The sequence below is a fragment of the Heterocephalus glaber genome, unplaced genomic scaffold (genome assembly GCF_053883595.1).
Source record: "Heterocephalus glaber isolate CG9 unplaced genomic scaffold, H.glaber_assembly_v1.0 deba00001546, whole genome shotgun sequence".
Classification (NCBI taxonomy): Eukaryota; Metazoa; Chordata; class Mammalia; order Rodentia; family Bathyergidae; genus Heterocephalus; species Heterocephalus glaber.
The window spans coordinates 3479469-3502806 of NW_028258339.1; the positions used below are offsets into that span (position 1 = coordinate 3479469).

General features: G+C 50.6%; 1 protein-coding gene and 1 non-coding gene across 24 annotated transcripts; one reads left to right on the forward strand and one right to left on the reverse strand.

Annotated features, from left to right (window-relative positions):
- Positions 1-2757: 2757 nt before the first annotated feature.
- Hdac6 (histone deacetylase 6) lies at positions 2758-21609 on the reverse strand. 23 transcript variants are annotated; one of them, XM_087189758.1, is made up of 30 exons: positions 21417-21609; positions 20366-20488; positions 20154-20279; positions 19940-20028; positions 17588-17672; positions 17453-17493; positions 16711-16807; positions 16472-16569; positions 15386-15490; positions 15227-15295; positions 11737-11772; positions 10653-10779; positions 10486-10551; positions 10334-10393; positions 10167-10256; positions 9636-9742; positions 9483-9550; positions 9088-9256; positions 8882-9010; positions 8518-8686; positions 8145-8278; positions 7673-7741; positions 7367-7559; positions 6467-6616; positions 4715-4889; positions 4163-4491; positions 3969-4088; positions 3687-3833; positions 3463-3591; positions 2758-3220 (listed from the first exon to the last, which is right to left on the reverse strand). In XM_087189758.1, exons 2-30 carry the CDS (start codon positions 20456-20458, stop codon positions 3152-3154), a joined length of 3339 nt encoding a protein of 1112 aa, XP_087045884.1. In that variant the 5' UTR covers positions 20459-20488; positions 21417-21609; the 3' UTR covers positions 2758-3151. The 23 variants fall into 23 exon arrangements, with proteins under 23 accessions (XP_087045884.1, XP_087045889.1, XP_087045887.1 ...); XM_087189763.1 differs by having other exon boundaries at positions 4163-4437; positions 20154-20282; XM_087189761.1 differs by having other exon boundaries at positions 4163-4440; positions 20154-20282.
- On the forward strand, positions 12739-12842 carry LOC147824392 (U6 spliceosomal RNA). Its single transcript, XR_015442412.1, has one exon. It is a non-coding gene; the product is annotated as a U6 spliceosomal RNA (small nuclear RNA).
- Positions 21610-23338: the final 1729 nt, after the last annotated feature.

The window sequence follows — 23338 nt, forward strand, 5'->3', positions numbered from 1 at the left end:
AATGTTAGGCATTTTTACTATTATTCAATTCTCCTTAATTAATTCAAGCATCTTTCTCTATGTCAGACATTATGATACAGCACTGAACAAAACCTCAACTCCTGGCCTTGAGAGTTTTAGATTCTGGCAGTGAGAGACAATAAACATAATAAGTAAGGAAATTACCTTGCATATTAGAAGAGGATAGGACCAGGGATTTAGCTCAGAGGCACCACACATGCATGGAAAGTGAAAGGTCCTGAGTTTGATCCCCAGTACTCCCCCAAAAAAGAGAGGATAGGCACACAACAGGTGCTCAATTTGTGTTAGCTATTAATAGCAAATCACCATTAACTCATTAAATGCCTCCCTGTCCAGTTTGGGAATTGTCCTCATGGAGTGCACCATAATGGTCATCTAGAAACCAGGGAGCAATGGCAGTTTGGGGCAGATGGTGGGTTCCAGGTGTCCACGGCAGGCTCTGCTGAGTTTGGGATGTGCGAGTCAGGATGAGATGGGGAGATCTCTGAAAATGCTCACTGCAAGTTTCTCCCCAGAAACGGGGGGGCAGGATGAAGAGAGAAAGAGAGACCAGCTTTGGAGGGTCCCATACTTTAGGGAAGAGAGAGGAAGACCTGACTTGCGAGGACAGACTGAGGAAAGACCAGGACAAGGGGGCTGCTGCTGCAGACTGGCCAGTGATGATGGTGGCAGCGGAGCAAGTGCAAAGGACATGTAGGGTTCTGGTAGATTCTGAAGGTGGAACTGGCAGGCTGTCTCTAAAGATGAAGAGGCAGGGGAGGGGGCACACAAGGGGGACTCCCAAGTTTAGGGCTGGAGCAGCTGAAAATTTGGGGTGCCATCATCAGATGGGGGAAGTGTGAGCAGGGCTCTCCCCCCTTGGCCAAAGTGCTGGTAATGACCATGGGTGCCCAGATGCTATCTCCCGAGAGCATGGTAGAGCCAGGGTGAGCCCCTGCTGTGACCACATTCACCTCATCTTTGTGACAACGCGGGGGGGGGGCAGGTTATGGTCACTAGGACCCCTGCATCCCATGAGGAACCGGGCGCTCTGAGAAGCAGAGTGACAGGGACTGGCCCAGGTCACATGGCCCAACAACAGAATGAGGTCCCAGCCTTCTGCTTAAAAGCAAAGCCTTCGGTGTGGTGGATGCTACTGCAGTGTCCCTGGAGGGTCCTTGAGACCCTGCAAGCGCCCGTTTGGTGCTGCCTGGGCCAGTTGAGTCTTCCCCAGCTGCCCCAGCAGGTGAGGGAGAACGGGGGGCGGGGGGCGGGGGGCTCCCTTCAGGCCTGGGCCACCAGCAGCCCCGCACTTTGTTTTGTCCAAGGTGTAAAGCTGGAGGTGAGTAGGGGTGAGCAGGGGTGGCCCTGAGGCTGCATGCCCAAGCGTACCTTCACCTTGGGCTCAGCCCGCACAGTGGTGCCCCACGGCGTGTTTCGGGCACCATCCCGAGGAGCAACCCCGCTTCCTGCAAAGCGCGGACACCCGACCCGGCAGAGCGAATGCAGGGCTCGCTACCCTAGAAGGAAAGGCGGCGGGGAAGGGTCCCCTTGACTGCGGCTCCGAAAGACCTCCAGGCCCAAATGCAGCTGGGATTCGAGCGGCCTGCTCACCTGAGTCCTGGGAGCAGCAGGGCGCTGGGACGCAGAGGGTAGCTCTGACAGCAGTGACCAGGGGCAAGGCCGCTCCCCACCCCGGCGGCGGGGCAGGGACAGTGGGCATGCAGAGCCACCGCCGTCGGACCCCCCCACCCTGACCCCAAAGGTCGCCGGCGCGCGGCCCAACTGCCCAGGTGGTGCCATGTGTGCGCGCGAGGGGCGCCTGAGTCTCACTGCACCTCTCCATTGCCTGTGCAGGGAAGGGTCAGGTTTGACTTGACCGGGACATTTGAATCATTTTTTTGAGTGCTTTTGGGGCCAAGGAGCCTGTACAACAGCTTCAACTCAGCTCTTGGTGGGTCTGCAGGGGCTTGGGTCTATCCGGAGGGAAAGAGCTACAGGAGAGGGGCCTACTCTGTCAGGGCCAAAAGAACCGATTAGAGATGTATATTCAAATTGCAAATTTTCCAGACTCTCTTGCAGCTAGACAAGTGTAGGGACACAGTTCTGATCCGTGAGATACTTAGTAGAGGTGTGAGGGTGAGCCATCTACAATGTTATTATAATCGGGCTGGCCCAAGCCCTCTTCCCTTTCCCCTTATTTGAACTCTCCTTTTCGAAGAGGTAGGTCTTTGGTGGTCATCTTGGGATCTGAAAGTGGCAATGAAGAAAAGACCCTGTAACCTCAGCCAAAGCAATTCTCATTATGTAAGATAACTAGAACTCCAAAATTTTGCTCATTTCCCACCTCTGGACCAGGACCTCTACCTGTGACCTGTTCATCCAGGTGAAGCTTGAACCCACCCCACCCCACCAATCAGGTCAACTCGAGATAGGGAAACTACAGGAGATGGGGAAACTGGGGCAGGTGGAAGATAATTCCAGATTCCCTGGTCTTCTCAGTCTTGGGCACAGCTGGGACTGGCTGTGAGGCCCCAATTTCTAAGGCAGGCACTCATTTTCTCATGGATTCTATTAAATCTCCAGTGAACCCAGTCAAGCCACTTGCTCTGTTTTCAGTTAGACTTTTTGGGGGCAATGGATGGGCAGAGGGTTGACCAGTTGAAGACCCCCCCCATTCCTTTATTATTCATCAGCCCTGCTGGATGAGGGATGTGTGGGTCTCAATATACTCAAAGTTTTAAGGCTTTCTCCAGGTTTCATAACAACTTGATGTTTATTAAATATGCAACCCTGCCATAACTGCCAGTTGTCCCCCCCCAATGTTATCCTTTTGATTTCTGCCCCCTCTTTCCTTCTGGGGTAGAGTAATGGTGTCCCTCGAACTGGCAATGGACAGGGGTAGATCCACAACCAATTATCATAGTCCTCTTAAAGTGTATTTACACCTAAATAAGCATCCTTGGGCCACTGGCAAAGGATATTCATGATGGGGCAGAGGCCACCCTCATCCAAGGTATAGGTTGTAAGAAATGAGGCTGGTCTGCCCGAGTTCGATCCCCAGTACCCCCCCCCCCAAAAAAACCCCAAGAAATGAGGCTGGTCTGTCTGGGGCCTTAGAGGGTGGAGAAGAGGGAGCACTTTCTGGGACTTAGTGTGGGTGAGGCATGTCCTCCCCAAACTTCTTCTGATGGGTGATGTTCTTCACATCTAGGAGATCCTGAGGAAGAGGTAAGAATAGGGCAGGTGAGAGAAGTGAGGACTGCTCTACTCAGCTAGGAGGTGGACCCACTCCAGCCCTCAGCCACTCCATCTCCCGGCCAGTTCCACAGGCCCCAGACTGCACTAATCACCGGGGAGCTATGCAGAGGGGTCTGCGTTCTCTTCCCCAGGGACAGAAGAGATATGTGTGTGTGGGTGGCGATGAGTACGCAGGGGTTAAAGGGTCTGCCCAGGGCCCACCTGGTGGTGGACATAGGCCTGACAAGGGTAACACCAGGTAGACAAATCGATGTAGCTGAGGACTAGCGGGTGTCCAGATACTTCGTGGTGTCGGACCATATGAGCGTTGACATAACGACTGCAGTAGACCTGAGGTTGGGAAATGAGTGTCAGGCAGGGCTCCCCAATCATCTGCGGTTTGCTTCTAGGCCAACCTCCCCCCATTTCCTTCCTCTGCTATGTACCTGATAGCAGGACAAACACAACCAGTTCTCCTGGAGTGTTCCACAGTCCTTACAGGGTTGGGTCACGTCCAGGTTTGCTGCAGACATGGGGCGTACTGCTACCAGATGGGGACACCAGAGCAGTGGTGTCACAGCATGTAATATGTCCTAGGATGAGTGGGTGAAACTGAGTAAGCTGAGGGTCCCATCTCTTATTATATGCTTCTACATTGCATACTCCTTTGTGCAGGCACAAATGGGAGAAGAAAGGATACCACGATCCCAGCCTTTCCCTGAGCTCACCTGGTTAGTGTCAGCAAGGTCCTGAAATCCCTGTGTCAGCTGTGAGTCATCCACATCCTGACCTCCAGCTGCCTCTCCTAGTAGGCTCTCCTCTCCAAGGGCCTGAGGTTCCAGGGTCTCCTGGAAACACATGAAAAGATGTGTGAGGCCCCTTCTTAACCTTCTTCCCTTTCCCTGGGTGCAGTGGGCCTTACCAGAGCTTCCTTGCCTAGTTCCAAGGTCTTAGGATTCCCAGTCAGCTGACTGGGAGGGAGCAGGGCTGTGGCTCCTGGCACAGGTGAGGCTGCCGAGGTCTGCTTTTCTGTACATGAGGCTTGAGGAGTTTGGTTCAGCTCAGCTCCTCCCACAGCGTCCTCTGAGGCTGATGGGCCTTTCTCCAGGGTGGCTCTTCCAGTGGCTGTCTCTGAGGACTGGTCCCGAGTGAGCACCACTTTAGCTGCCTCTGGTTTAGTCTGGCCTGGACTGGACTCTTCTGTAGATAATGCTGAGGTTGGCTTCCTCATGCCTGCTTCCAGAACCTTCCCTTTTGGCATGATTATTCCCTTAGCCAACCCAGGATTGGCTTATTGGGGCACCTTCTTGGTGACTGACTTAGAACTAGAGAGTCCCTCCTTGTCATCTACCTTTGTAATCATGCAGTGAGATCCTTGAGTGCAGGTCTTGTCCCCTTTTTGGACTCTAATCCCTGCCCCTGCCTTTCCTTCCCTGAATCCCCTCATGATCTCCAATTCCCCACATCCACTCACTTGTGACTCGTAAGCTGCGCCAGTATCTTCGATGGACTTGGATGGTCTCAGTGATGGAGGCCAGAGCCCCAGACTGTGGAGGCCGCAGCAGAGCCAGCTGGGGTGACAGGTCTCCAAGAAGTGCGTGAGTACAGGCAGCCATGGATTCTGAGATGGATGTCAGATTGTAGCCACCCTTTGTTAAGGAAAAGGGGAGGGAAAGGTACAGTAGGGGTTCATCAGGGAATTTGGAGGGTCAGATGTTCTGCCTCCCTAATTTTCCTTCCTCCCTGCTCCTGGGTCCTGCAAGTCTGAGTGGAGGGTGGTACCAGGTACAGATGAGTGGAACCCACATTTGTAAGACGGTCAGCACTTATCATGTGCTGGTAAGGTAAACTGTCTGTGTTGTCAAGTACAAGAAAACAGTAACAACACTGGCAAGAGCATTAAAAATAGCTAACATGTATTACATGCTTGCTGTGTGCCAGACCCTATTTTACATATTTCATGCATATGAACACACTTAACCCTCAAAACCACAGGTGCTCAATTTGTACATGAACCTGTCTTCATGCCATCTAGAAATTATTTCACACTTTCCAGGAACCCCTGCCCTGCCCTGCCCAAGTACAGGAATAACTGGTCTCATGCTCACTTCAGCAGCACATATACTAAAATAGGAATAAACTGGTCTTTCCTCTCTATACCATCCCCTATCTTGAACTTCTTCATATTGTATAGGAACCCCATAACCTACTCTTTGTATATATAGGACAACTGAGGCTCAGAGTGGTCAGATGACTTGTCTGAGGTCACAAGAGCTGAAGAGGCAGCAGTGGGGTTTGAACCTGGGTCAACTGATGAAATACCCCATGTTCTGAACCACTACCCGGCCCTGCCACAAGCAGTCCTAGGCACATTGTAAGTGGAACTTTTGTAAGTCAGTTAATTTTTCTGTGACTTAACTGTCCTCAACTATAAAATAGCAGCACAGAAGTTTGCTGAGAGGGTTAATTAATGTCTGAACAGGGCCGGGGATTTAGATCAGTGGTTCCGGCACCTGCCTCGAAAGCACAAGGTCTCGAGTTCGATTCTCGGTACAAAAAAAAAAGAATTTCTGTGACACTACAGGACAACAATTACAATTAATGTCTGAACAATGCACAGCAGTAAGAAGATATGGCATTTATACAGTGCTAATAATATGCCAGGCACTTTTCCATGATTAACCAGGCCCATCTTACAGATAAGGAAACTTATCTGGGCACAGGGGTGGAGGTACTAAGTCATTTACAAAAGTCCACAAATTTACTTGTCCTAGGAACTTGTTACAGGCAGTTCAGGTAGTGTTAAAAAGCAAAATTCCTGGAGCCAGGTTTGCCTGGGTTCAAGTCTCGACTCTGCCATTATTTTTTTTTTTGACTCTGCCATTGTTAAATGTGTGACTTCAGCATAGTCACTACCCCTTTCTGTCCCTCAGTTGCCCTAATGTTGAAAGAAGAAAGTAATAAGGAAGTAGATCCTACCTCCTCATGCTGCTTTATCAAGTAAACAAGTTAATAATACATATAAAGTGCTGGGTAAAGTGCTTTGTGTATAGTGAGTACTCAGTTAAAGAGGCTAATCTGTTATTGTGATTATTAATGCCCAGGATGTGCCAACAATCCCAAGTGGGGACACTCGAAGGAGGTTTTAGGATATTACCCTCAATGATGTAGCCAACTCTTCCAAACTGCCTGCCCCCACCACAGGAAAAGAGCCCAAGAGAGTTACCTCTAGGATAAGGATGATGCGACCATTGGCAAGGCCCATCAACAGGTGGGTGAGATGGGCATAACCTTCGGGTGACACCTGGCAGCCCCCTAGTGGGTCCCCTCGTGCCGCATCAAAGCCAGCTGAGACCAGTACCAGTTCCGGGTTAAACTGAGGCAAGGAGAGAAGAGATACGTGAGCATGAGGGTAGGCTTTGGCAGGCAGTAAGTGATGGAGACAAGGAGATGCAAGTCAGAGAGATGAGGAGTTGGGACTTGGAGACTGGGAGAGACAGTCATTCATACACACACCACTGGCCCTCAGCTCCCACCACAGCCAGGCCACTCCCCAGCCAGAGACACATATACAGCCAGGACAGATGGACAGACACAGAAATGGGGGTCCCACACAGCCTCTCACATCCAGATCAGTTTTTGTGCATCCAGATCTGCACATCTCATTCAGACTGTCAGAGATGGCGGCACCCAGTGACATACGATACTACACCTGTCTCACAGAGAAGAGGGGAGGACAAACGGCTACCTGTACAGAATCACACAAATGTACCCACCTATCCCCAGCCCTCTCTTGCACACATGCAGTTCCAGAGTCAGTGTCACTTATGGCCACCCTCAAACCCAGGTGGGCATTCATGACAGCAGACAGAGAATACAGATCTAGCAGGCTACACAGGCCACCACAGGACATACAGAAGGCCCTCACACATACAGCCAAGTGGTCACTCGCACACAGAATGTCATGCAGAGAGGACAGTCACGTGTAGCCTCCTGTGCAGTTAGACAGATACATAAGGCCACCTGAGCCTTTCCCCAACAGCAATCATCACAGCCACCTACAGCCCGAGGAGGCAGGTATGTGCTACCATCCACACAGGAGTGTCACGAACATCCCAAGCCTTACCTCATAGGCAATGGGAAGCACCAGGCGATGCCAGGCAGCCAGGTACTCAGCATCACCCACTCGGGGCCCATTCCAGGCCACATTGACGGTGAAGCCTGTGCCTGCAGCCTTGCCCACCTGGCTGCTGGCACCCTCGTCCCCCATGGGAAAGAAGGTGCCTCGGTCAAAGCGGTGCAGGGACACATATAACACGCTGACAGGATAAGATGGAAAGGGGACCATGGCTGGTTAGGGGGTCCAAGTGCCTCCACAACATAGTTCAGCCCCTCCCTGACCCCACCCTTGTCCCCAGCCCCAGCCCCTCACCTGGGGTCATCCTCAAATATGTGCTGAGTTCCATTACCATGATGGATGTCCCAATCCACGATCAGGATTCTGAGGAGGAGACAGCTTCTCAGTAACCTGGGACACTTGCCCCGTGGGAGAGGGGTAAGGCTAGACCTGTAGGGCCTGCAGGGCCTGCGTAGCTAAGTAACATGTGCTGGATCTTCGGATTTTGAGAGTAAGCACTGGATTCCATTGGGATAAATAACTGAGGTATGACCCCGGATACTGGTTTTAAGTGCCTGAGTGCCACAATCTGGGAGTCCTAGCAGGGTAGGCACTGGGAGGCCCCTTTCTTGGTCCTTTTCTGGGGAGGTGCTAGGCAAATGGACAATTGCTGGTTTCTGGAAAAGTCCAAGGGGCTGTGCCATGGGGTTGAGGCAGCACTGGGCTGAAAGGTGGGGGGAAGGTCTCCACAAGGGTCAGGATTTGGGGATCTCCAGGGAGTCCTTACCGCATGGCATGCCCACTGATGGCCTGGGCATGGCGAGCAGCCACAGCCACAGAGTTGAAAAAGCAGAAACCGCAGGCAGTGTCCTGCTCTGCATGGTGCCCTGGGGGGCGAACCACGGCCACACCATTCAGAACCTGGGTAGGAGTAGGGAGTAGGACTGGACCACTGCCTTCACACGACCACTCCCCATTCATCTAGTCCCGCTCCTATGTCCTCTCCACTAGTCCACCAGCTGCTAGGGGCTTCCCCATTGTCCCTTTCCTTGGGCCCTGCTCAGCTCTCTCAAGGGCACTGAAAGTGGCAGGTGGTCCTTTCTTTCTGTCCCCTAGGAACCCGCTTCCCTCAGCCCAACGCCCACCCGGAGAGGCTGTACCTCTCCTGAGAGCACAGCCTCCACAAGGCGGCAGGCAGAGCCCGTAGCAAGCTGTGCACAGGTGAAGGTGCTGGGGCAGATGTAGATGGAGTCAAAGTTGGCGCCCTCCCGGTGCAGCTCTCGGGTTTTCATCTTCTCAGTTGCTCGGAGGCGCTCCACATATTCGGCACTAGAGGTACAGAGAAAAACACCCGGGGGGGCAGTGAGGTGGTTCTGTTGCTCTCTAGGGGCCCAAACTGGAGATAAGAATATGGGCACCTCTGGGTCCACAGCACCACCATACACCCTGGAGGGAAGGGTCCAGGCTCTGACCTGGAAGCCTGTCCTCAGTCCTGTGGCCACCCACACCAGGTGGGGATCTGACCTGTGGCAGGTGAGCAACTCCGCCTCCGTGGCAGGCCGCACAGGCAGGGTGACGCAGCGCCCGGCAAGGCCCAGCTCCTCCAGGTGGCACATGATCCGCAGGATGCGCTGGGGTGTCTCAGGGTGGTGGCTGAGGAGGCAGAGGTTCAGGCTGAGTGCTGAGAGGAGTGAGCCCCACCTACTCAGCCCACCCCTCTGACTGCAAACCTGTCCCATAAGTTGCAGTGACTCATCATCCGCTCGTCATAAATCAGCCCAGTTCGTGCCTGTAGCAAGGGCCAGGTCAGGATTGGCAGCACAGGGGGTTCCCAGGGTCCTTCCTCCTGGATCTCCTGCACACCATCCTCCGCTACACTGTCCTCCTCTGGGGTCTCTGCTACAAGGGGAAGTCAATTTGCCCTACTCCCCAAATCTGGGTCCCTGTAACACTCAGGATACAGGTGGCCCAAACATAAAAAGAAGAGGGAGGCCTGAAACCTGGGCCAGGTGAGAAGGTGACGCTCGTCACCAAGGTGGCCCAGGAATCAGAGAGAGGTCTGAAAGAGTCTCCCTTTGGCTCATTCCATCCCCAGCCTCCATCAGGCCCACACCTCACTTCTTACCTGGTCTCACAAGAACCTCCCAGAAAGGCTCAAGGGCTTCCAGAGTGGAGGAGATTGAAGCCTGGGCACTGAAGACAGAGGAGGGGAAAATGCAATGAAATGAGCCCCAGCGGGCAGTGAGAGCCCTTCCTCCCCTCCTGCCCCCAGGCTTACCTGGGGCAGGGGGCACCGGGGGACTCCAGCATGGGGCAAGGATCTCCCAGAAGGATGTGGAGTGATGCACTGACGCCCTCAGCCAGGGAGCGAAGGTTGTAGCCACCCTGAGAGGAGTTGTGAAGGGGTGAGGAGAGGCTTGGATGTTCCCAGGAAGGACGATAATGACAATAATATGAGGGTACATACTACACGTTGAGCAACAAGGAACTCACAGGGTGACCTCATTTAATTCACCAGAAATGACATGAGGTGATTGCCGTTAACATTTTCCCCATTTCATGTAAGGAAAGCAGAGGCATAAAGAAGTGAAGTGATATGTGTCACGCTGTCCAGTTAGTGAGATGCCAGGCCAGGGACTCCTACTGGACTTGAAAACCCTGTCTTTTTCACATGTGTGTTGTGCTGGGGATTGAACTCAGGGACACATGCATACTAGGCAAGTGCTCTACCACTGAGCCACACTGTAGCACGAAAGCTCTGCTCTGAAGCCCTCGAGGGTTCACAGGTTGAAAGACAAAGCCCACTTACCTCCAGAGACAGGATCAGCTTGCCTCCTGCCAGACCCATGAGCAAGTGGGTTAGCTGGGCGAACCCTGCCGGAGTGGTGGCCATCTCACCCTGGGGACACATGGAGGATGAGCCTGGTTCTATGCAGCTCCTTTTGCTCACCTGCCAACCTCAGAGGCCTATCTTACCTTGGGATCCCCTTGTATGGCATCAAATCCAGCAGCCACTAGGACCAGCTGAGGCTGGAACTGAGGGAGGAACAAACTACATGAGACCATCTGTCCTCCTGGGCCATCCCTTACTATTGCCCCTCACCCCAACATTTCCCAGACCCCAGGACCTCAAAGGCAACTGGTAGCAGGATGTGCAGAAAAGCAGCAATGTAGTCAGCGTCCCGCATCCCCACCTGTGGACAGAGGTAAGATGGGAATGGGCAGCTACCTGCCTGAGAGAGCAGAAGGGTAGGGCTGGGCCTCACTTTGGGGGCAGAGGGTGGGAGATACTGACCTGGTTCCAAGGCACATTGATGGTGTAACCTTGACCCTGGCCAAAACCAGTAGTAGACCAGTTAGAGGCCTTAAGGTGGGGCCAGAACCGACCCTGCTCATAACGATGGATGGAAAAATAGAGGACACTGGGGGCAGAAAAAAACAATGAGGTGAAGGGTTGCCTAGCATGCATGTGGCCCTGGGTTCAATCCCCAGCACTGCAAATGAAAAATGGTGAGGAGGTTGGAGAACAGTCTCCAGATACTCCCAACCCATAGCTGTCACAGTTCACTCACCCACTCACTTCCCCATCCAAAACCTCGTCATTCTCTCCATTAATTTCCCCACCAATTCTTTAAAATATATTTTTTTGCAGTAATGGGGATTGAACCCAGGGCCTTTACACTGAGCTGTATCTCCAGCCCTTTTTAAATTTTTGATACAGGATCTCACTAAGTTATTAAATTTCCCAGGCTAGGCTCCAACTTGCAATCCTGCCTCAGCCTCCATAGTACTGGGATTACAAGCATGTCTCAACACACGAGGCACTAATTTGTACATCCATTCTTCCATTAATTTATCTTTCCATTCAGTCACCAACTTATTCACCTTCTCATTTATTAATTCTTTCATTTATTTACCCATTTTCTCACTCATTCATTTGGTCCCTCCCCTAGCGAACAGCACTGCCCCTTCAGTGCCTACCCAATTCCAGACTCAGGTCCAAGGTCCCAAGTGCTATGGGGTCTTCCCCAGCCCCTGGGACCTCCTGATCCAGTGCGAGACTAGTCAGGCATGTCCAACCTGTGGGCTATGGGTTGCCTGGCCCACCTGGGCTGCACTGAGTAAAGAAGAATTGTCTTGGGCCACATATAAAATATATAATATAGTTAATGTATATGATTGACAAACCTGTCTTTTTGTTTGGTTGTTTTGTTTTTTGGGGGTACCAGGGATTGATCTCGGGTCCTTGAGCTTGCAGGACAGGCGGCGGAACCACTGAGCTAAATCCCCAGCCCCAAATCTTCCTTTTTAATATTTATTATAACATTAAAGAAAAGAGGACAAGGGCCGGGGATTTAGCTCAGTGGCGCCGCACCTACCTTACAAGCGCAAGGTCCTGAGTTCGATCACTGGTACTGAAAAAAGGAAAAAAAAAAAAAAAAAGAGGGCAAGAGGCCCGTGAGCCACAGGTTGGACATACCTACTCTAGATCATATCTGCCTGCCAACTGCCTCTGTCAACAAGGTAGGAACAGCAAGACAAATCCCCTGACACTGCAGGCACTCGGGGGCCATGGGGCTCTTAGCTGGGGGAGCCAGCTCTGCTGCAAAGAGCCTCAGGCCAGGCTGGGGAGCTCAGGAAGGGGAAAAACTAGGGGCCAGGGGTAAGGCCAGGTAGGACTTGGATCTATGTGTGGAGCTACAGTTGGGGTGATGGCTAGGACTGTCACGAGGCTAATCCCTTCTCCCCACTGGCTTATAGGCCACTTCTACTACATTTGTATTCTACAGGTGAGGAAGTGAGCACTCAGGCGGGGAGAAGACCAACAGATGGGTACTAAAAAGCATGACAGCCGGGGATGTAGCTCAATGGTGTAGGCGCCTGCCTGGCAAGTGCAAGGTCCTGAGTTCAATCCCCAGTACCAAAAAAAAATTAAAAGCATGATAAACGAATTCTGATAGAAAAGACAGATGAACAGATTCTGACTGAAAGGACATGACATACAGGTTCTCACTGCAAAGCATGATGAACAGGTTCTAACTAAAAGCGTGGCATAGGACTGTGGGGGACTTAATTCCTACTGGGGAAAGCACAATGAATAATCTATTGCCCATCTGTCCATCCCATCCATCTATCTGTTCATCCACATTGTTTCAGTGCAGTTCAGGCAGGCCTTGAACTCACTATGTAGCCCAGGCTGGCCCTGAACTTGCAGCAATTCTCCTGCCTCAGCCTCCCAAATGCTGAGATTACAGATATGCACCACTGGGCCTGGCTGTTTGATTTTTGACACTGGTATTTAAACATTGGGTCTAAACTTTTAGTAAGGTAACCATTAGAAGAAGAGAAATATACAGGAAGTCATAAATATTATCACCAGGGTGCTCACTTTGGCAGCACTTATACTAAAACTGGAACAATACAGAAATTAGCATGGCCCCCATGAAAGGATGATGCACAAATTTATGCAGTGTTCCATATTTTTAGATAGTTTCATCATATAAAAATATTATCACTAGGGCCGGGGATTTAGCTCAGTGGTTCCACCACCTACCCCACAAGGGGAAGGTCCTGAGTTCGATCCCCAGTACCAAAAAAAAAAAATTTCACTAGAAGAAAAGAAACAAAATATTTAAAGAAAGCCAACTCCACAAGAAAGCTACCAGAGTCAACAAAGAAAAGAAGTAGGGCCGGGGATTTAGCTCAGTGGTTCCACTGCCTGTCTTGTAAGCGCAAGGACCTGAGTTCAATCCCGGTACCAAAAAAAAAAAAAAGGTAGACCCAAAAAAACTAGATTTATAAAACAAACAGAAGGGAACTGGGCCAGGGATGTAGCTCAGTGGCTCCATCACCTGCCTTGCAAGTGCAAGGACCTGAGTTCCATCCCTGGTACCAAAAAAAAAAAAAAAACAGAAGGGAACTGATTGGTTGATTGACTGCAGTGCTAGGGGTGGAACTCAGAGGGCCTCATGCATGCCAGGCAAGTCCTCCACCACTGGAGCTACACCTCAGTCCAGAAGGGATTTAAAATAAATTCAACTGGGCCAGGAATGTAGCTCAGTGGCACAGTGCCTGCCTGGTGAGCATGAGGCCCTGAGTTCGATTCCTGGTACCAAAAAAATTTTTAAATAAAAAAATAAATAAAATTAAAAATAAATTCAACTACTGGGCCAGCCTGGGTTACATAGTGAGTTCTAGGCCAGCCTGGGTCACATAGTGAGACCTTGTCTCAAAAAAAAACCACAACAAAATAATAATAAAAAGGCAGTAAAGGCCTTTTATTTATTTATTTCTCCTGGTACTGAAGATTGAACCCAGGGCCTTCTCACTAAACTACATCCCTACCCCTTTCTTTCTTTATTTTTTTTTGGTACCAGGGATCGAACTCGGGACCTTGCTCTTGTGAGGCAGGCGATGGAACCACTGAGCTAAATCCCCGGCCCCTACCCCTTTCTTAAAAATTAAAAAAATAATTTTTTTTTTGTACCGGAGATCGAACTCAGGTCCTTGCGCTTGTACAGCAGGCAGCAAAACCACTGAGCTAAATCCCCGGCCCCCAAAAAATAATTTTTAAAAAGCTGCCCTTGAACTTACGAACCTCCTTTCTTGGCCTCCCAAACCACTGGGATTATAGCCCTGCACCCATCGCACCTGCCTATGTATTTATTTATTGGTGCTGAAGAAGGACCCTAGGATCTTGCATATACAGTATGTACTCTCCCACTGAGCTACAACCCCAGCCAGTAAAGGAATTTCAAACAAATATCAGACTGGGGGTGTGGCTCAGTGGTGAAGCACTTGCCTAGCATGCAGGAAGCCCTGGGTTCAATCCCTAGCACTGAAAAAAAAAATCAATCCAGAAAGAAAACAAGAGAAAGTTTCTCAGTCAAGATTTCAACAAATCTCTGGAAAGTAGATGCTGAGGCTCTAGGAGTCTAGGGCCCTCTCCCATGCTGAGTAGGTGGGCAAGCACCCACCCAAGATGGCCTAAAGTTTCCCTTCTGGAGAAGTCAAGTGCAAATCCAGGTCAATCCATGAAAAATCAATTATGCATAGCCAATTCGCTAAATGACCAACTCACCACATTTACTTGCTTTTGCATCTACTTGACTTTAGTTTTACGGGTTTTCCTTACCTACATAACAGCATTTAAGGACTGCCCAATTTGTCTCCCTGCTGCTGGACTTAAGAGACTGAAAGATGAGGAAAATGGAGATCAAAAGGCATGGAGAGACATTTGAAGAAAAACCATCAGTATGAAAGAGAAGGACTGCCGGGGATGTAGCTCAGTGGTGCCATACCTGCTTGGCAACTGCAAGGTCCTGAGTTCAATTCCTGTACCAAAAATAACACCCCAAAAAACAAAAAACTACAATGCTGGGCATGGTGGTGCACACCTGTTATCCTAGCACTCGGGAGGGTGGGGAGGCTGAGGCAGGAGGGTTGCTGAGTTCAAAGGCAGCCTGGGTTACACAGTGAGTTCAAGGCCAGCCAGAACTACAAAGGGAGACCTTGCCTCAAAAAAAAAAAAAAAAAAAAAAAGAAAGAAAGAAAGAAAAGAAAGAGAAGGACCAAGGAGAAAACAATTCAGAATGAAGAAATATCCAAATATTTGTGGGTCAAATCTCTCCCACTTCTTCTCTGTGTGATCTCTGAACTGGTAAGGCTCAATCTCCATCTGTAAAATGGGAATCCAACAGTTCCTGCCAGTGAAATAAGGATACAACAGACACACAGGGAGGAGTACAGACCCTGGTCCCAGGGGGGCCCAATGAAGATGAAGCCTTTCCCCTGCTTCCCAGCCTTTCTGACTGTGCCTGTAAGGGTAGGGGAGGGGGTAGCTCAGCTAGGGTGGGACTTGAGGTGTACCTGGGGTCCTGATCAAAAGTGAACTGTGTTCCTTGACCATGGTGCACATCCCAGTCCACAATAAGGACCCTGTGAGCAAGGAGAAAGGGGGGTGCTCTGTGCAAGGAGATCCAGGAGGGAAGGTACTCTATCCTATCCCACCTGCTCTCTGCCACTGACCTCTGAATGCGGTGCTTCTTTTGAGCGTAGCGGGCAGCCACAGCCACATGGTTGAACATGCAATACCCATCCATAAGACTGTGCTGGGCGTGGTGTCCAGGAGGCCTGGGCAGGACAGGGAAGGCCACAGATGAGAGACAGCATCCTACTCTTCACAGAGACAGCCCCCTCCTGCTCTCTAATCCTGGGACCACCAACTTCTCTTTTGTCAGTGCCATTAATCTGCCAGGATCTGAATAACTTGGGACTCTCAAACTGTCAAGACCACCAATCTACTGCTTTAACTCCAAAGGAGATTTGAAACTGATCATTAAAGTTATCCTAGCATAAGTTCTCATACCCAGTTATTCTGCTGTGGGGACTTAGCCCACAAACTGTACAACAAACTGGGTAAAATAACTTGTTTATAAATGTGCCACCATATTTGCTGTGACATTTGTTTGAAGCAGCAAAAAACTGGGGCAAACCTAAGTGCTCATTGGTGGGAGAGTAGTTAATTCAAAGTGCATTTATACAATGGTATCCACTGCGTATGGTCTAAGCTCCATACTGTTAAAGAAAGCTTTCTGAGACGTGTAAGTGAAAAATGTATGGCATAGACAGTTATGTGTCAAGTGCTGACTACAGGAGTTGTTAAAAAGCAAAGGGGTAGGGGACAAAGGTTCCATCTTCTGTATTTCGTCAATTCTGGAAAGCCAACTGTGACAAGATGTTCCATGATTTTACACCACAATAACAAAGCAGAAAATGCTCCCGTTGAAATTCTGACACATCACTGTTAGATGCATCTGGATTTCAAGATGTTCTAGATATGAAAAACTGTATACCTTAGAACTAACGGAATATGAAACTTATTCCTTAGATAAGACTACCTGTGGGAAGACACAGGAGTCACTGGTTACGATGACTACTCCCAGGAGAGGAATGGGCATATGGGAGGCAAGGATGGAAAAGAGACTTTTTATTGTACTCTCTTTTGTGCTTTCTGTCTCATACTACATGAAGGTAATACCTAGGCCTATATGCTTCACACTTGAGAGAAGGACTTTTTAAAAATGGAAGTAATAACATGCCAAAGGGTCTTACCTGATGATGGCCATGCCATTCCGTATCTCAGCACCCAGGACCGCATCCACCAGCCTAAGGACAGAGCCTGAGGCCAGGCAGGCACAGGTGTAAGAGTTCTGCAGACAGTAGGGAGCCAGAGAGAGGGTCAGAGGAGCAGCCCTATCTGCTTGGTGGGTTCAACCAGAATAAGGTGGGAATAGTGACAAGGGACCCCTGGATTGCCACCACTCCTTGACCGGAACAGTGCCCATCCATACCGGATGCAGATAAACTGAGTCATAGGTATCCGCTAGTAGTCGGAGTTCTCTCTCATTCATATGCTGGGTCGTTTCCATCAGGTCAATAAATTCTAGGCTGGGGACACACATAAAGGATGAGAGTCAGGGCCCTGTCCCCTTAGTTGAGCCCTCCACACACCAACACTTTTGCTCAAATCAGTCCTCCCCCTATTGTCAACCTGAGGGAACAGGTGTGACATAGGACACAGTCTGTTTTTTCCCTAGCCCTCTTCACTTTCAGTAATATCCTTTCTCTCCTGGTCTAGCCCCCCAAATCCTCCTTCCAGGCTCTCAGCTGGACTCTTCCAGCTGTCTGTTTCCTCCCTCCCTCAGCCTTCCTCTCAATCAGACTGACTGCTTTTCTCCTCTCAGAACTTAGCTCAGCTACCTTCTCTCTGCCAAGCTAGCTTCCTCTGAGCCATGTCACTCCAAGCCTCTTACTCTGGGTTTCAGTAGGCCCCTGGGGGGGATCCCCTTGATCACTCTGCCCACCACAGTTCACCCTGGGCCCATGAATTGTTAGGCTGGATTGAAGCACCTGGGATTCATCGAGCCCTCCTGGGGAGCTTTATGTTTACCAGCCCTCATATTACAGGCAATAACACTAATTCTAGCAGGCTTGGTGACTTGCCCAAGGCCAACCACAGTGCTGTGACATTCCTTCCCAGAGCATCCAGCCTGCCTTGGTTAGTCCCAGCCCGACAGGCTCCCAAGCATTAACCTGTGAACCAACATCAGCTCTTCCTTTTCAGCAAAGCGGGCCTGAGGAGACAGGAGGAATAAGGGGCTAAGACTCAGGCTATGCCCGGTCCTGCCAGCTCCCTCCCCTCCTCCCAGTGTCCACTGGGGGCCTCACCTGAAAGGACACACAGCGATCCAGGAGCCCTTCCTGGATCAGCTGCTCCTTGATGGCATGGAGCCGCTCAGGACGTTCAGGGAAGCTAGAAAGACGGAGATGCAGTTACATACACACAGAATGGGGACGCTGAGAAGCACCCTGTCTGCTCTCACATCTCCCCACCCACCCTTCCTTAGCTGTTCCCCCCACTCCTGGGGCTCAGCCCTGCCACCTGTTGTTGACCTTGTCCTTCCCACTGTCACTGCTGCCACTCTAACCTCCAGCCCAGGCCACCCCATCATCTCCTAGACCTCTTGTCTCCACCCTTGCTCCTCCAACATCCTTTCCACACACAGCAGCAAGGCAGTAGTTAAAATCCTAATCAGAAAAAAAAATCCTAATTAGATCACAGCCCTCAGCCACTCAAAACCCTCTCCTGGCTCCCATCCCATTCTGAGTAAACACCAAAGGCTAGGTCTAGAGGGCTGTAAGCAATCTGCCCCATCACCTTTCTGATCCCATTGCCTACCGCTTGCCCCTTCCTGTGCTCTGCTTCACCCGAACTGGTCTCCCTGCTCTCAGCCTACCACATACCCTTCAGACAACCCTGAGACTTTATTCCAGCTGTCCTTCGGGCCTAGAGCCCACTTCTCCCAGATGGCGCCACGGCTCCCTCCTTCGCCTCCTTCAGAGCCCGCTCAACTGTCAGCGAGGCTGTCCCTGACCGTCCTATTCAATGGGAATGTGGATGTCACCCCCTCCACCACACTCTGCTACCCCACCCCCACCTTAGTGTTCTTTTTTTTTCTTTAGTACCGGAGATTGAACTCGGGTCTTTGCGTTTGCGCAACAGGCAGCGAAACCACTGAGCTAAATCACCGCCCCCACCCTTAGTGTTCTATCCAACACTCTGTATCATCCAGTTCATATTCGTCTGTTTACTTCTTTCCCCTCACTCTGAAGGCAAGGTTGTTAGTTTTGTCTACTGCTGTACTCCTAGCTCCTGCATAGACAGTAAATATGCATTCCACAAATGAGTCTTTTGCCCTCATGAATTAGTCTTAGGTCAGGATAAGGGAGATAGCTACTAAATCAGTAAACACATGAGTATAATGATTAACAAACATCGGCTGGAGTTAGGAAAATATCTAAGATCACATGTGGAGGGAAGGTGGTGGCCAGGCCAACTCTCTCTAAGAAAGTCTCTTTGAGATGTGCAAGTTGGAAAGGGATCAGTCAAGGGTAAAAACCTGAGGGTACCTGGCAGGCTAGCAGAACAGCAAAGGGTCAGGTGTGGGTAAAGTGAAATGAAGCAAATGGCGGGGGGTGAGCTCACATAGGTGATGTGGAGCTAGATCATGTGGAACCCTAGAGGCCAGGATGAAAAAGTCACACTTTACCTTGAAAGAAATGGTCTGCCCTTGAAATATTTTAAGAAAAGGAACATCATCCTATACATGTGTTTTAGGCTGCTGTATGGAGGCTGCAGACAGAGGACTATGAGGAGAGGGCAGACACTGAATATATTTTGAACACAGAGCGAAAAATTGGCTGATTCTTTTGAAAGGACAGTCAGGGGGTGATCATTCTGTTTCCACACAAATGTCCCTTTCTCGAGGAAGGCTTCAGGAAACCCTGGATGTTACTGTAAGATTAAACACTCCTACTGCTGTTGGCTGTTTAAGTGATCTGTCCTTCTACTCATCAGCCAGGTCCCTGAGAAGGGACCCTGTTTTGTTTGGCACATTATATCACCAACTCTTAGTATGAATAGGCACTTCAATAAATACATGTTGGCTAAACAAGGGGAATGCTTTCAAGCGTGAGTTCCACCTTTCTTTTTTCTTTTCTTTTCTTTACACAGGGTCTTGCTCTGTAATTCAGGCTGGCCTCAATTGTTTTTTTTTTTTTTTGGTGTCAGGGATCAAACTCAGGTCCTTGTGCTTGCAAAGCAGGCAGCAGAATCACTGAGCTAAATCCCTGACCATGGCTGGCCTCGAATTCACACTAATCCTCCTGCCTCAGCCTCCCGAGTACTGGGATTACAGGCACGCACCACCGTGCCCGGCAGAGCACCATCTTTCCAAATTCTCTGCTTCCAGTCTTCAGGACAATTTTAGAAAGGATTCATTCTGAGCTGTGGCCTGGTGGTCCTTGTCTATAATTCTAGCACTCAGGAGGATGAGGTAGGAAGACTGCCATGAGTTTGAAGCCAGACTGAGCTACATAGAGTTCAAAACTAGCCTGAACGACATAGTGAGACTTGTCTCAAAAAAAAAAAAAGGAAAAAAAAAAAGGATTTGTTCTTACTTGGTGGGATGCATGAGTGTATCTGTATATTTGGGGTCAGCCTGGAGGACTCAGCCTCACCTGTCATCCCAGAGGCAATGGAATTCATTTAGCTGCTCATCGAACACCAGCCCAGTGCCAACAAGGACCTTGGCCTCAGGGTTCATATCCTGCAGAGAAAAAGAGAGAGATACAGATCCACTCAAGGCAAAGGGAGCATTCTCTATGGTCCATGGTGGGAGCCTTGGGGTTCTGATTTGTCACAGGAGCACAAATGGGGCCAGGCCCCACTCACCAGCCCTTGAAGACCCATGATTAGGTCATCTTCCGCTGCTTGACCGAGTTTCTTCATTTTGCCCTTCTTCTTCACCTCTGCTAGACTGGGGCTGGAGCGGGGTACAGCACCCTTCTTAATACTTCGCTTCTGCCAAGCAGAGTCAGAGTCAGAGTCCAGGAGGGGCGGGCTGGTTCTCCCTCCCCCTCATCAGGGCAGGTCTGGGGCCTCACCCAAGTGACACTGGAGTCGTGAAGGGGCGACTGGGGGTTGTGCCTACTCCTTCGAAGCCTGGTTGTGGTGGAATCTTGGCCGGTGGAGGTCATGATCAGGAAACCTTCACCTCTGACACGCCCCTGAGGGGTGGTGTGGAGAGGGCAGTGAGGGGGCTGGATCGCCCTGGGGACCACCCCCATCCCTACCCCTTCCAAGGCCCCGCCCCTAGACAAACTCCCTAAACTACGCTATTCCCCACTGCCTTCTAATCCCCGCCCCTCCCAGGCCCTCTCAGTCTACGGAGGTGTCTGTTCCACTGGGCTCCATCTCTTTCCCCTGATTCTTTCCCAGTCTTACTCTTTCCCAAACCAACTAACCTCGACCCTCCCTAGGCTCAGTCCATTTTGGGCCTGCCCTTTCCAGACAATCACGGCCCTCCACTCTACCAAGCTTCATTCCCAGACCCCTCCTTTCCTCTCAATCTCGCCCAGACCACATCCCTTCATAAACCTGCCCTTTCTGGCTTATCTCAGGTAATCACCCAGCTTTCTCTGCCAGCCCCAGCCCCAGCCTCGACTCCACCTTGACTCCACCAGATCCCCGCCCCTAGCGTTTCAACCAGCCCCGATCCTCCGGCAACTACCCCTTTCCTTCCACCGGACCCCACCCCCTGCCCAGACCGGATCTTTAGCTTTTCTTTAGGTCCCCGCAGCCAGTCCTGAGCCGCCTCCCACGAGCCTCCGCCCCTTCCCGCCCCAGCCGTCGATTCCAGCCAATCCTCCTGGCCCCACTCACTGAGCGCAGCCCTTGGCTCACGCTGCCAACTTTCCGGCGACCGTCTGGCCGCGGGTGCGGGATCCTCTCTTTTCCATTGGGCTGGATGTCTTTACTGCCCACCCAGATCCCGCCCACAGCCTGGACAGTGCGGTTGGCTCGCCTTCCGCACCAGGCCACACCTCTCGCGATCTCACAAAACGGTGCGTCTGCGAGTGACGCGAGTCGTACAGCGCCTGCGTAAAGCGCGGATCAGCAGTTCGAGACCCGACTCCGGCTCATGAGCTTCCCTACCTCAGCTACTGCCTCTGTCGTTCTGGTTGCCAGAGCTCCCGACCTTCCGTCCCTGCCCAGTCACCTTAGGAGCCCTCCAGACCCACGCTAACTGCGGTGCGGTGATTCCAGAGCGAGCAAGGAAGCGAGGGCGTTAGGAAGGGGCGTCTCCTCCCAGGGGTTCCCGCGCAGCGCGCAGTGATGACGTACGCGGGCGTGCTGGTGGCTGGGCTAACTAGGTTGATGGCTGGTGGGTGGCCAAAGTGGGCGTGGTAATGATGATAAACGTTGTGAGAATATTAACAACGGTGGTCCAGAAGAGGTGCCTAATGTTAGCTGTTAATCTGCCACGAAAATAGGAGGTGGCGTGGAAGGAGTCTCAACAGGGACGAGTAATGGGAATGACAGGCGTTGTTGAAAACCACAGTTCTGTGAGGTAGTTCCCATTATTAAGGCGGCTTTGCAGATAAGGAAACTGAGGTTATAGGACTTAGCCATGTGACCGTGGGCTAGTTACTGAACAGCTCTGTGCTTCGTTTTCTCATCTGGAAAGTTATGATAATAATAATGCGGGGGCAGAATGGACGTGGGAAGGGGAATTTCTCATGGGTGGTGGGTCTGTCTGTCCCCTCCTCCCGGTAACCTCTGCTTTAGAAAGCATACGGGCATTTGGGGGGAGGTAAAGGGAATTGTCCCTGGGCTCACCCCTGCATCTCCTACCCAGTGTCTAAATATCAGACCCACAAGAGGCCGGTTTGTCCTCCTAATCTCCCTCTCATTCTCCACCATTTCCTACCCGGCTGTAGGCTGGGGCCTGAGAGATAAGCGGTCTGTTAGTCAGCATTGCTGACTAACAAACAGATTGACAGCTTTGCCGCCCAGTAGCCAGGCCCTCCGACCCTCTTGAAAATGCCACTTTCAGCCTTTTTCCTTCCACTCATTTTCCACCCAAACATGACTTTTTCTCTTAATGCCAGAGGGTCACAGACCCAGGATCTTCAAATCTCTATACTTATCAAAGAAAACATTTAGTGATATATATTGAAGAATATTCTGAGGTTGTGATGTCTGCAAAGTAATAGACTAAAGAGACTAAGGGGTTGTCTTAGTAACTTTTCTCTGGTTGCTGAGACAAAATACCTGACACCCAAAGTTAAAGGAGGAAAGGTTTATTTAGCTCACAGTTTGTAGAGGTTTCAGTCCATAATCGCTGGCTCCAAGGCAGGTTGGCATAGCAGAGGGTCATTGCTGAGGAGCTACAATTCACTCCCAAACAAGCAAGCAAGGGACGACCACAGTTCTTTCTGTCCCTTACATCTTATGCAGGCTACTTAGAGCTGATAACACTCACACCCTTAATCCTAGTGCTGAGCCTAGCATTGCACCATGAATCAATTCCAGTGTCACACACTCTAGATCTAGAGTCTAGATCTGAAAAAGCCCCACCTATGACCCCATGAGGCTTTGGGGGGAGATCTAAACAGAAGCCATAACAAGGGTTGTTTCTTTTTTCTTTTTCTTCTTTTTTTTTCCTTTTTGAGACAGGGTCTCACTATGTAGTTCAGGCTGGTCTGGAATTCATGGCAATGCTCCTGCCTCAGCCCCCCAAGTGCTAGGATTACAAGTGTGGGCTACCAGGCCCAGCAAAGTTCATTTTCCTGTTTGGTCAGAAGAGAGGTTCCTGTAGAGCAGGGGTCAGCCAAGTTTCTCTACAAGTTACTATTCCATGTAGTAAATAGTGGAGACTTTGCAGGCTACATATGGTCTCTGTGGCATGTTCTTTTTTTTATTTTTTCCAAGATGGGATATCACTGTGTTGCCCAGTCTGGCCTTGAACTCCTAAGCTCAAGCGATCCTTCTGCCTCAGCCTCCTGAGTAAGTGGGACACAGACAGGAGGTGTAGCTCAGTGGTAGAACACTTATCTAGAATGTGCAAGGGCCTG

Excerpts from the sequence above, each read along its gene's own strand:
- Hdac6 (XM_087189750.1), bottom strand. The coding sequence starts at position 20,458 with ATGACCTCCACCGGCCAAGATTCCACCACAACCAGGCTTCGAAGGAGT. Across the intron at positions 4,890-6,466 it reads GCATCATCCTTATCCTAGAG|GGTGGCTACAATCTGACATC; the intron begins GTAACTCTCTTG and ends TCCTTAACAAAG. Across the intron at positions 3,834-3,968 it reads ACCTTGCTGACACTAACCAG|GACATATTACATGCTGTGAC; the intron begins GTGAGCTCAGGG and ends CACTCATCCTAG.